This window comes from Oryzias melastigma, linkage group LG5, assembly GCF_002922805.2.
Source record: "Oryzias melastigma strain HK-1 linkage group LG5, ASM292280v2, whole genome shotgun sequence".
NCBI lineage: Eukaryota > Metazoa > Chordata > Actinopteri > Beloniformes > Adrianichthyidae > Oryzias > Oryzias melastigma.
The window spans coordinates 6,870,858-6,885,044 of record NC_050516.1 but is presented as its reverse complement, the minus strand read 5'-3'; the positions used below and the strand labels follow the sequence as shown (position 1 = coordinate 6,885,044).

Sequence of the window (14,187 nt, the reverse complement as noted above, 5' to 3'; positions counted from 1 at the left end):
AGATCTGATCACGATCAAATACATTTCTTTAGTTTAAATGGGACTTTTATGTTCCCCTGAAGATGAGTTTTCTGATGGAACATTCCTTCATAGAATTTATTCACATGTTTATATTTGTTCTAAAGCATCAGCAGAAAGCTGTACGGCATAAAACTTTGATTTATTTGAAATAAAACTGACAATTTAAAAAGCAAAACAAAAACATCCGGATAGATGTTAATAATGAATAGAACTGAGTCGTCTGCTAATATTTTTGCATACGGTTTCAGTTATTAGAATACTTTAGAGCACAGTTAATAACCTGCGTCTCCAGGTTCCCCGAGGGGCCCTAATCCTCTGCAGTTGACACTTTGATGACCACTGAATCTGATTTTATGATTTTATCTGTCAGCTATTCTCATGATAAAACAAAGGGACTTTTGACAACATGTTTTTGGGAGAATATGACTCTCTCGTCAGGGAAACCTCTAATTTGCTCAGAAAATGTTTTATTTTACTGTTTTGATCAGTTTTTCTGAACCAGAATAAAGTTTTCTATCTGAGGTTTTACCTCTTTTCCTGGAAGCAGGCTCCCCTCAATCTGTCCCTCAGGTCAGGAAGCTGCATGAACACCGAACATGTGAGAAACATTCAACTGCAAAGTCTGATATTTTTTTCCACGGTGTGGCCAAATGAATCGTTTAATCTTCCAGGTTGAAAAAACAGTTTGTCTACATATGAACTCTTCTCAAAAAGCTGCACTTTATGAATGAAGAAGGCTTTTACTCGGGGGAGAACATGTTAACACCACAACAGAAGGGGTGTTTGCATTTTTGCCAGGGTGTCGGATTTTAAAATCCCAAAATCCAGAGACCTGGAAATTACCCAGAACTCTCCCCAAAAAACAGTGTGCATCAATGCTCTCTAGATTGGCAAATATAGACCACAATTTGACCGCATTTGACCAATTTATCAATAAAAAAAAAATGTTTTTACATGTATTTTTGATCAATTATCCAAGTTTTCACCATCGGGACCCTGAAGTGGATTCATTACTATAGTCATGAAGTAAAATGTTCACATTTATTAATCGCAAATCTGAAAAAAATACATGTTGATTAATCGCCACTGATTTTCTTTTTTTTTTATTTTTTTTTTTAGTTACTGTATTTCCCAGCCACATATTATCTTCAAATAATCATAATATGAAATCACACACAAATTTGTACATTTAGAACATTTATTTTTAACCACTTTAACCCCATAGGGTCTAAAACTCAGTTTTTGTCTTCTTTGGAATTTTCTGTATTTTCAATTTTGAAAGACTTCCTGCTGCTTATTTGGTATCATTTTAATCAGCACAACCTCTCCTATGTGACACTACCCTTATCCATGTTGTATTCACACACTAGACATAAAATCCTCCAAAAACAGAAAATTCCATCTGGAAATATGGGACAGTGGTTGCCGATGTTTTTCTGGTCACAGACCAGTTTAAATAAAACAAAATATTCATGGACCGGTCCAAACTGGGCTTAAGTTTGCATCTTTAAACTACCAGTTTCAGCAAATCTATTTTCAAAATAAAATACTACTACAAGAGATTTATTAAAAAAAAGTCTAAAAAGTATCCAGTAGATATATATATAAATTTTTTTTTACAGATGAAGATTCAACGAAACAAAGTTGCTGATTTGTAGAACTCATTTCTGATTTGAAAAAAAATTCCATAAAGGAAACTTTATATGACTTTTTCTCATAGAATGCTATTCATTCATTCATTTTCCTGACCGCTTCGTCCCTAACCCGGCTACTGAAGGGCGAAGGTGGGGTTCACCCTGGACAGGTCTCCAGTCTGTCTCAGGGCCTCAAACACACACACATTCACTCTCACATTCACACCTAGGGGCAATTTAGAGTCACCAATGAACCTATGAAGCATGTTTTTGGACGGTGGGAGGAAGCCGGAGTCCCCGGTGAAAACCCACGCATGCACGGGGAGAACATGCAAACTCCACACAGAAAGGTCCCAGCCGGGATTCGAACCGGGGCCTTCTCGCTGTGAGGCAAGAGCGCTAACCACTGCGCCACCGTGCAGCCCTAGAATGCTATTTTAACATCAATCCATCCTCTGGTTATCTTTCAGGGCAAACAGGTCATATTTTGTCTTTACATTAATTCAATCATTGGGTAATTTTTTTAAACTCAAAGGAACATTTTCTACCCTTTTTTTTTTAACCTAATTCCGCCTTGCTGTTGAAAAATTCTCAAGTGTTCCTTTTACAAGTTTCCACAAGACAGAAACTTTATTTGATTAAATCTTCATTCTCTGTAAAATGTTTTAACTTTGTGAGGAAGATTTTCCCTTTAACGTCACAGGGGAGGCGAACAACTGTCCGGTTATAAGTGTATGACTAAAGGAAAACTGAGCAAATGTGTTATTTAAACTGCTAGTCCTTAGTATGACTCAGTACCCATGAAGTAGCTCTCAGTGACCCCTCAACTAAACAGAAGTGATCTAAGTTGGTGCAGTGGTATCAACCCCAGAGCCACAGACCGGTACCTGTCTGTGGCTCTGGGGTTGATACCACTGAGGGAATTTAGACAGCCTTGGTTTGATGGAGATTATCTGACACTTTTCATGGACATCCTCCATAGAAAATGGTTTACTTACAGCAATTCAGTCACCATTTTTTCGCGTTTCTTCGGTCTTATCTATTTTTTTTTAACAAAACTGCACAATTACAGCAGCAAACAAACATGTTTTGTCAGACTAAACCATGATGGAGGCGACGACGTTCAGCATCTTCAGATCAGAAACAAAAGCTGGGCGCATCTCTTCATCAAAATGCAAACTAATATTTCTCTCTTTGTAAGTGAATTATTGATCGGTGTCAAAAAGTGGATTCTAACATCATCAAAGCCAAACCTTCCAAAGTGAAAACCGTGTCAATGACTGACAGCAGAGAGGAGCTGCAGCAGGATTTATTCTCTCTGAAGTTTCCACAGTTCACATGGGTGTCTTGAACTTGATATAGAAAAATCACTTGATTGCTTTAGGACTTGACTGTGGGGGTTTTCTCTATAATGCATCCTGGCTCTGAAAAGGTTGTATTTCCCCTGCGCTTCCTCCTACATCTTATTGCTTTCTCTGCTGCACCTTGAAACTTCAGCTGCTCGTCATATTGACAAAAGAGCAATCGCAGTTTACTTTGGCGTTTCTGCTGTAAATAAAAGAAAGCAAACTTGTTCTGAGAAGCAGATTTTGCTAAAATCCAAAGTCTCACAGCTTTATATGTGACCGTAAGGTGAAGACCTGAAACCTGATTAGAAGTTTCTCTCTTCGATTTTTTGACTGCAAAATCTACAAATGCAAATGATGTGTTATTGAAAAAGAGCAGTATTTTATATTGTGTTCAGAGTTTACTTTTAGGCAAAAATGTTTACTTTCATTTTGTTGAGTAAATTTCAAATACATTTAGTTCATTTAGAATCAACAATGACTGACTTTTGACCTTTACTTCTTGTTGTTTTGTGTCTACATTTCATTCTAGAAAATCCACCTCGGCAGTCCTCCCCGTTGAGCTGGCAGCCTCAGATAGTTTGCATGATCATGATTTGATTCCTGTCCCCACAGCAGCCCCAGTTTGTTGTGTGTGGGGGTCTGCATGCATTGACTGTGCCGCCGTCCTCGCCGCGGCGCCTGCTGTGCTGCTGATAAAGGTGCGCGCTGTGAGGAATGGATGTAGATCCTTCGCTTCACTGGAGCATCCTCCTCTCTCACGCTGACGGCTTTGATGTCACTCTGACACTAACGATATACAGCAACGCCGTTGCAGGGTTCACGCGCATGCAGACGCTGCATCTGTTTGCACCTGCAGAGCTGAGGCAGCTGAGGAGCGCCGACGGGTTGTTGCGTCTTTTCAGAGGAAGGTACGACTCCAGAAAACACTTCCTGTTGACCCGGACACCACTGTGGACAGATCGGTCCAACTACAGACCGTGGGGAAGAGGAGGAATCTCTGTGATGTCACTCAGACATTTCTGAACTCCTGAAGCCCACAGCCGCTTCTACAGAACTATTGGGGGGGGGGACCAGATACTGGTGTGTTTAGCACCTGCTGAAACATTAGAAGGAACACTCCTGTGAATGGACTACCGCTGCACAACCTCCAGATGTGCAAAGCGGTGACTGACTGATGTCAACACATGTCAAAAATCGTCCAATCGCCATTGAATTTGAACTTCTTCTTAAAACAGCGGCCGATGCACAACGTGTAAAAATATGACCGTCCGATTACAAGAGTCACCTGTGGCCACCAGAAGGCCTTCTGCCGAATTTGCTGAAAAACTGGCATTTAAGTTGCCACACAGTGACATTTTGGTGTATGTGACCGTAGCTTTACCCATACGTGTGGTAGAAGTGTTCACTATGACCTGTCGCCTGCAGCAGACCCATAGAAAAAAATGAACATGTTCTCTTCAAGGGTTCACTGACGGTCTACAGCCTTGATGTTTCATGTGGGTCACCTGACCTGCAGATGCTCGTACCCTGTGGAACATAAGTGTTTGGTGTCAGGTCACGGTACAGCAGCGTCACCCGAACGTCATAAGTAAGAATAACTTCCATTATTCATACGGATACTCCACGATACACGACAATGGTACGTTCCATCTTCATGACGTCCGCTGAGGTGGCTGTGCGAGCTTCAAGAGAACTGCAGACACACACGTGCTCTCCTTAAGATGCAGCCGCTCCTCTGCGACCCCCCACAGACCCGAATAACCCAAAATCCTGCAGAAAGCGTACAGGTCAACCCCCCCCACACGCACACACCAAAAGGGCGCATACGACTACAGCTTAACAGATTGAGCTTGTTTGTCTTCCGATCCCAAAATTAGCTCTGAAATGGGATTTATTTATCAAATCCATCTATAATCTGATGATTCATGGGAAACAAATGATAAAACAATTCTGAAACCTGTCATCTCAGTGAGATCTTTAACTTCATCGTAACTCAACAACAGTTTGGTGCTTCTGAGCTGCTGCTCGCTGGAGTGAAGAAAGCAGCGACTGCAGTCCCGCTGACGCCGACATCAGACTTTCACCGCATTCCTAATGCAGTTTTAGCATTGTGTGAAGAGAGGCGAACAGCATGCAGCACAAACGTACAGCCGGTGTGACACGGAAAAGCGCTCAGGGCTGCAGCCAAGACGGGACGTGATGAGCGGCTTGAATATGCATGTGATCATAGCCGAGAGGCCTCCCTAATGTAGTCTGCTGGGCTCTGCTGATGGATTACTGATGAAAGTGATGAAGACGAGGAGCGGACCTGCTGACATGGTCAGACAGGGCTCAGCAAAGGTTGGAGGACAGAGTAAACAAAATAAATAAATCAAAGAGCTGCTCTGCTCCCTGTTGAGAACTCCTCCATTGTTATTGTGGATGTGTGCGCTGCAGGTTGACCCTTCCCAGCCTAACTCGCTGTTACCATGAAACACGCGAGCATTTGAATCTGGAATATTAAACGGAAAGCTAACTCTTGACTGGATGTTGCTGCGGCCCTGCTGCTCCATGTTTGACCCCTCGTTGACCCCGCTGGCAGGGATTCATTAACAGTTTCTAAACATGAAAATAATTGAGAATTAACTTAAAAACACACATTCACCAACAAAACAAACTTTTTTACAGCTCAGAATTTTCTTTTGACCAAGCTGGAACCAGACCCGGACCAGAACATTCTTATTGCATTTCAGTGCGTTACATCATTCTGTTAGTAAAGACACGGCGCAGTGATCCTCTGTGTGTGTGTGTGTTGTTGTTGTTGTTGCTGCTTACGCTGTGCAATCTTGGCCAAATGCAGCCGGTTGACCCAGGAGATCTTACTGAGGGGGTTGGGAGTGTTGAAGACCACCATGAAACTGACGGGACGTCCAGACCTGCAGGGAGACACAGACAGGTGATCACAGGCTCCGCCTCTTTTTACAAGAAAATCTTTACATTTCTGCTTAAAAAAACATTGACAGGAGCTGCATTCGAATTCCCAGAGGGGTTCCTTCAACCCATGAGGCACAACTTCCCACAATGCACTGGGCTTATTAGGGACTGAGGGGTTAAAAAATGAATGTCAATTGAATCAAAAACTAATTTAGGAAATGATGACAGAATGTTTGAACGATACAAGAACAAATCCTACCTTTGCTCAAAGGCTAGAGTTAATGTGGAGCCAGAACTTTCTTAGATCTTTGCTAGTGAAACTGCAGCTCTGTCATTGTTATAAAAACAAAGAATAAAACAAACTAAAACCAGAATGTCGTGGTAGAAAGTAACATAAAAGTTCTTTGAAAACTGCTTGGCAGCAGACACATCAGCATGTTTGCACAGAGCAGGAGCATTAAAGGTGTCGGTTCGACTCCTGCAGCTTTTTCACTCATCCTGCCTGACATTCTGACATCAGAAGGAAGCGGACGCTGGACGCCACAGAGGTGTCTTTGCTGGGGGAAAAAATCTATTTTTAGATGCATTGATTATGACTGATGAACGATTCTGAATAATTTTATGAATTTTAAACAATTAATCATTGAAGTATGTATATGATTTAAAGTAAAAGTAACAAGCGGGACTAAACATGAAGGATTTTCATTTTTGTAGAGACACAAACACGGTTGACCTTGTAAATCTGGTCATCCGAATGACCCTGACTTGACTCAAAGTGACCGTTTGGAAGAATTTGGGCTGTCAGAGTGTCAACGGTCAGTTGGATAAAAGTCAGGCGGTGTGTAAGTTGTGTCACACCAACATTAATATGTAGGAACACAATCACAATGTGTGGTTAGCTAGACACTCATTTAGTCTGAGTGTTTCATTAAAGCTGGTCTGATGATGAAATGGAACTTTATCTTATTTAAGGTTGTTGACTTCAGGAACATTTTTACCTTTTGATGAAAGATTTTTGATTACCAAGGAAAATATTTTTCATGCCAGAATTGTGATGTTCTCAATAAAAGTTAGTCAAGTTTACTGATGTTGTCTTTATTTAAAAATGTACTTTGGTGGATAAAAGCCAGTCATATTGGTCTAGTGTCTTGTAGTGAAGAGAAACATTTCTGAAAAAATGTTGATCTGGGATGCATTGATAATCATTTCATAATCAAATCATTGTTCTCCTGAATCGTTTTGTAATCGAATCAGGAGGTGCCTCGAGATTCCCATCTTTAGAGAACAGCTGACTCTAGCTTTTTTATATTAGTCAAATTTAAACCTCTTCTTAAAAACACAACATCCATTCAGGAAATCTGTATACTATTTTCTGTATACCAATTTTCCAACTGTATTTTTTAGTTTAAAAAAAGTCTCTATTCAAGTTCTTTTTTTAGTCTTAATCAAACTAATTTTGGCCTCATTTAAGTTTTAGTTTCAAGCTGATTTGGACTGGAATGTAAATGTATAAAAAATAAATCAGTCTTCTTCTTTTTCCTCTTTTCCTTTCAGCTTTTCCCTTCAGGGGTCGCCACAGCGAATCAGTTTCCTCCATCTAAGCCTGTCTTCAGCATCCTCCACTCTAACACCAGCCACCTTCATGTCTTCATTCACTGCATCCATAAACCTCCTCTTTGGTCTTCCTCTAGACCTCTTTCCTGGCAGCTCTAGACTCAGCATCCTTCTACCAATATATTCACTGTCTCTCCTCTGAACATGTCCAAACCATCTCAGTCTGGCCTCTCTGACTTTATCTCCAAAACCTCTAACATGTGCTGTCCCTCTGATGTATTCATTCCTGATCCTATCCATCCTGGTCACTCCCAAAGAGAACCTCAGCATCTTCATCTCTGCTACCTCCAGCTCTGCTTCCTGTCTTTTCTTCAGTCCCCCCCCCCAAAAAAATAAATAAATAAAAATAAAAAATAAATCAGTCATAAGTTAAAATGTATTCCGTAATTTGGTAGAAGTAACCAGCTGTGCTGTAAGGAGTTCACTTAATAGGAACTGGAAAATGATGGATGGATGGATGGATGGATGGATGGATGATGGATGGATGGATGGATGGATGGATGGATGGAGAGGGTTAATAATTATTTTATCACATGTATTTATTATTTTAATCTTTTGTTTGCCCTGACAGCAGGTAACCCCTATATGAGCATAATTTACACACCTGTGACAAAGGAGATTTTAATCTGCTCCTCTTTTTAAAACCAGATGAAGTTTATATAAACACAAATTTCCATTTCTGACCCTAAATCAGCAGCAAACATCCTCCCTCCTGCTTTCATACCAGTTTTCTTCACAGACTTACAGTTTCATTCATAAACCTAACGGTTCTGCTCAAACCGGATTCAGTCAAAGTTCTGGATCCTTCTTCCTTCAGTTCTTTTCTCCACACACACACACCTTCAGCTCGTCCTGTAGTCTGAAGAGCCTGGTCCAGAGCCCCGCCTCCAGCTAACTCTGCTCATCCATCACCACTATCGAAACTCCAGGGGGGGTCCTGAGCTCTTCCTTAGTTTACGTCTGCTCTCCAATCCAACAACAACCATGAAGGATTTAAATTCATGTGCTTTCTTTAATCAATTAAATCTGAATTTTATCCAATAAAAATGTTTGCTTTGACAGGAGTGAAGAACAGAACCACGTCTGAACCGTTTCCATGTCTTTATACAATTCAGAAAGGACTCATTGATCTGGTTTTTAAACCATAAAAAAGTTCTGCAGGTGCTGCTCAGTTAGTTGAGATGTTTTCTGAACCTGCGTGGATCATTTGTTAATGTTTGTCAGATCTGTTCTTGGACTTGGACTCCTCTACAAACTGAACCTTTAAAGTCTCATTCCTCCTTCAAAGCAGTCTAAACAGAGCTGAGCTTCCATGAAAGGCTCGTTTTTTTCCCTGCATGATGGAGAAGTGTCTTTAAATAAGTCAAACCGTGCAGGAGGAAGATGGAGGCAGCAGAGAGCCAGACAAAAGCTCTTTCATTACAGAAGGTAAAGCTGCATTATTTGGTTGAACAGAGACTCCTTGAAGACACTTTCACTGATGATGCTCCACAATCAACATCTTTCAAGAAAAGAAGTGGAAGCTACCTAGAAACACCTGAAGGTTGTGATACTTTTCACAGAAATTGTCATTCTACCATCAATCAGAAGCAACTAAAAGCTTTTTTTCCTCAGAAAAAAACAGCAGCTGGTATGAAAATGATTCTTATCCAAACAGTCCAGAGGCCTGCTGCTGACCTGCAGGGGCTCAGAGTCACCAGCAGGTCAGCAGGTCATAGACCTGCTCAAGGGTCAAAGGTCAAATCATGGGTGTCTCTTCATGCTGTGATGTGACAGCCACTATGAAACCTTCAGAGGAGTCAAAAAACAAGAAAACTCCAAAAGTCTTAAATAACAAAAAAAATAAAATCAAATATTATACATTTGGAAAAAAGAAACAGAACTGGAATAATAGACAAAACTATAAAACCTGAAGGTGTTACCAAAACTTTGTTTATTTATAACCATCACAGTTTTGTAACTTCAATTCTTTTTTTTTTTTTGCTTTCCGTCCTCAATTTACAGTTTTTATTCAGACTCTTTGCTTTCAGAGTTGACCTCGTTTTATTTAGGGGCGGGGCCTTGAGCCCATTGGCTACTGGAACATAATGGACATGGGGTGAGAGTTTGTTAATGGCTCTGCCCTCCTCTGATGACATCACCAAAATCCTGAATTGAAACAGTAAATTTAGGAAATGTCTGACTTTTAAAGATTTGCAAAAATGAGTTTGCATGTTCTCCCCGTGCATGCGTGGGTTTTCACCGGGGACTCCGGCTTCCTCCCACCGTCCAAAAACATGCTTCATAGGTTAATTGGTGACTCTAAATTGCCCCTAGGTGTGAATGTGAGAGTGAATGGGTGTGATTGAGGCCCTGAGACAGACTGGAGACCTGTCCAGGGTGTACCCCGCCTTCACCCATCAGTAGCTGGGAATAGGCTCCGGCACCCCCATAACCCCGAAAGGGAAGAAGCGGTCAAGAAGATGAATGAATGAATGAATGAATGAACAGCAAATTAGCAAATGCTTTGTTTTTTTCTGTTTACATTCAACCAAATCATTGACCTCATTAGACTAAAGAAAATACAAAACAGCAACTGTTGTAAAAGAAAAAGAACATTTTTTTCTTCATCTGTTTAGGTTTATAGTTTTTTTATTCAATTTTACAGTATTTCTTTAAATGCATTTTTTTTCTAATTTAAAAATATTTTTTTTCTATTCCCTTTAAACAGATCCTGATTTGGCCCCGCCCACTATCCCTCTGTGACTGTCTCTGAAAAACTGCAGATCCTCACAAATCAGCTTCAGGAATGTTTTTCCATCAGGGTCACCAGAAGCCAAATGTTTATGTCTCTAAACTTGGAGGTCATATTAACCTCAGAGCAGCAAAGGGGCCGGCCAAATGTCAGCTGACCTTGGCCACACCCACATGGTACACAATTTTGACCCAGCAACCTGAACAGGGCACCCTCTAATTAGACTCAGTTTCCATGAAGATCCACTTAGTTCACATCTTTTCAGCTTGAGAGCCTTCAACAGCCCCCATCCCCACCCCCACCCCCTCCATGCTGAAGGAAAACAGTTTATATTAATAATGCTGAGCAGGCTGAAGCGAGTCCAGCAGCACTGAGCCGACTATTACTCAGCGCCGCCCGTCTGTCCGCTGGAGGAGGCCTTGTGTTGTCCACATTCATCAGAGCTTCACGCTGGAAGCAAAAGTGAGCCGTCCAGCTGAGGATGAGTTGTTGTTCTAAAGCGCGGAGGAGCTTTCAGAAATAATGAGCCGCTCTCGGTTACACCCACTTTTTTCAGACGGAGCCGCATGAAGACGGACTGAAAAGGGCAGCAGGGGACGGTCTCAGACCCCCACCATCCTCCAAATCTGCTTCCATTTGCAGCAGATGTTTTAAAACCAAATGGGGGGTGTGGGGGCGGAGGGGGAGTGAACACAATGGAGAGAGATAACAAACTTCCTCAACACCGCAAAGAGAAGAACTTTGACAGAGACGCAGAATCCATCCCCTCCACCGCCGAGGCAGCTTCCTGAAGACAGGTGGAGGGGCCGCGTGTGACGGGAATACAAGCCCCTGCTTTGCAGGCTCTTTCATGCCGGCGTGAAATCAAACATGCTAAGCTGGATGCAGCCGCTGCTGCGCAGTGACTGACAGCCGCAGTGCAGGCGTGCTGCAACGCCAGCATGGAGAACCAGCACGAATGCTGGAGGAGCAGCCATGATGGGAGATAGTAGATAGAGGAGGGGGGCCCTGTGGATTTATGGAGCAGGTCAGCACCAGAGCGTGCATGTGACACTAATGCACAAGGACGGGACAGATGTAGGAGTGAGTGCTGAGTGGCAGCCTATCACGCAACCTTCCCCCGGTTCACCCCCCTCCCCCGTATGGAGGATCAAGCTCTCAGACAGAGTCAGCTCTGCAAACAGAAAGATGAGATAAGGCCGTCACCGAGGGTTTGACTAAAAACCATTACCAGAAGAAGATGTAACCTTCATGGAGACAGAACATTTGGGCGGGGGACGGTCCTGCATCCAAATCCATGTGTGCAGCCTTAGAGGGTGGGGGGGACAGAGTTTTCCAGCACTGAAACCTCAGCAGCTCATAAAACTGTCAGGTCCAAGTCCAGATGCAGACGACGTTCAGCTCATGCATTCATGCAGCATCAATCACGCTGTGATGGAGGCGGAGCCACACAGACAACAGGAAGAGAAGCTCCTCCTCATCTATCTGCCTGCTTCTGCAGTGGAGCTCCGGACAAACACAGTTTCAATGCACAAATGTCAAAACTACAACACAGGAAATGTGCATCACGAAGATGTCGTTAATCGCTTAAATCTCAGTCCTGACTGTTCACAGGAGGATACGACTGTCTGTGGGTGAAACATGGTCAAACCTGTACGGGGGGGCAGGTGACCTATATGAAACACCTAGGTTGTGGACCGCCCAGTGAACCGTAGAGAGAAAATGTTCATGGTTTTCTACGGGCGTGCTGCAGGCGACAGGTCGTAGAGAACACTTCTACTACATGTGAGAGTCAGTAAGGGGGGTGTAGGTAAGACGCAGGCGTACCGGACAGATTATTTAACCCCCTAAAGTCCTGCAGACTGAACAAGGATCCTGTTAGTGCTGTTCATGTGATACGTGCACGCTCCTTGCTGCAGCCTGACTCTATCACACCTTACTGAGACTACAGTATGAAGTACATCGTTTGACAGTATCAGCCGGACGTCTTAAGGCCATGTCACATTGTTACTACGTACATTTTGTGCATGTTACATGCATGTAATTTTGGTCTTTTGTGACACATGCACGATATACGTAATTATTACTTAAGTATTTCATCCATGTGCGCAGATGTACACTAAGGGTCACTGAAGTACCAATGAATCACACAGAGGTCAGTTAAAGCTGCACGTCACTGAATTTCTTCACTTTGACACGGCAGGAATCCCTTCAGCACCATGGATAGCACCCGCCGATCTCACACATCTCCTCAGCTTTGGCTTCCACTGGCGTTCCACTGTCTCAGCCGGGCTTCGTCGGCTGGTGCCTAGCAGCTGACTACGAAACATTGACATGAATATCAATGGACGGATCAACCCTCCCCTTCTGTGCTCCAAACAGGAAGTATCCAAGGGTTGCAAGAAGGTCAAATTCCCATGGACTTCCATTAAGAAAATGATTTTCTCTATCGCCAGTTATTCAAGTTATAAACTGACCAATCAGATGCCTCAATAAAAGCACATGGCTCTCGCTGCCCCCCCCTCCAACCTTTGATTGACAGATTTCTCTGAGCCACTTTCAGTGGGAGGGGTGTGGCCTTCGAACAAGCCGGGACAAGCTCACTCCTGATTGGTTAACAGTACTTCCTCTAAAAACGTGACTCAGACCGACTCGGACTAATCACTGTCATGGTAGATGTACCAGGAAGACACGGCAAATGCTCTGGCCTGATTTCACAAGGGTGGAAGGTGATGCATTATGGGGACCTCAACGCTCAGTTCTTTTTAAACGGTCATCCTACAAACTGATACGGACCAGAGAAATCCAACTGCTTCATTAAAACGAAGCATCACGAGGGCGCGCGGCGGTCACTGTCTATGGTGCTGATGGAATGGGATTCCTGCCCAGAGCTCTGAATGTCAACGTGAAGAAATTCAATGACGCGCGCGTTTATCTGATCTTTGGTGGTTTATTCGTACGTCTTCTGTGGTTTTTATGTGGTTTATTCATGATACATCTGTGAAAATTTCACATATAAAGACAAAAATGTATTCCACGAATGTGAATGTGTGACCCCTTTCTTATGTGGAACAAGTGAAGAATGTGTGTAGCGTCAGTGTGACACAGCCTATGAGTACATGTACCATTCATTACCCTTATGAATACTTCCCGATACACTTACCACACGCACAGCAATGGTACGGTCTATTCTCATGATGTCCTTTAAGATGGCCATACGAGTTAACTTAACTTTTTAAATGATAGTCGACTGCTCCCTAATCTGATTGATCCTCCCCAAAGGACTGAAGCAGGGCACAGTTTTTGTTGCTAAAAGCTGTAGACACCATGAGTTTAGTTGAAAGAGTTTTGTGGTGAAACTTCAGTAACCATGAACCAAATGAAAGACCAGCTGTAACCAGAGAGATATCCAGTTTTCCCTCAAAAGCCTCCATGAACAGAACCTTTATAAAACCAGAAGTCTTTTAAAAAATTGGGCAGAAAAAGGTTTAAAGATCGATGCAAAGATGGCTGATGCTCCTCTAAACAGCAGGTGAGAGCAGGATTTAATGGCAGTACTTGACAGACATGGATCCACTAACCACCAGAACACTTTGCTGGTCCTGGTTATTTACCCAGAGTCCTCTGACAGAAACGTCCCTCGACTGGAAGCTGTCCTCGTTTCTGAGCCAGAGTTCTGCAAGCCGTGCACAAACATCTCCGTGCACACCCACAGAAGAATCCATGACCTCCAACCCACACTTGCTTTAGAGGAAAAGAGAGCAGGGAGATGGTGCTTTCTGATGGTTTATCTGTGTGAGTGTGAAAGGGCTCTTTGTGTCTGTCAATTACAAACATGTAAGCGTTATGTATCCACTAGAATTGAGAGGGTGCAGATTCACCTTCATTATTATTAGCCAGAGAGAGCATTATAACATTAAAC

General features: G+C 42.7%; 1 protein-coding gene across 2 annotated transcripts in view; it reads right to left on the bottom strand.

The window, feature by feature from the left end:
* Positions 1-14,187, bottom strand: part of arhgef10la (Rho guanine nucleotide exchange factor (GEF) 10-like a) — a gene marked incomplete at its 5' end in the record, with an annotated part of 184,829 nt that overhangs the window by 106,592 nt on the left and 64,050 nt on the right. For both annotated transcript variants that reach the window (XM_024270200.1, XM_024270201.1), the window contains 1 exon segment: positions 5,819-5,919. In XM_024270200.1, coding sequence (XP_024125968.1) covers positions 5,819-5,919 — 101 coding nt within the window.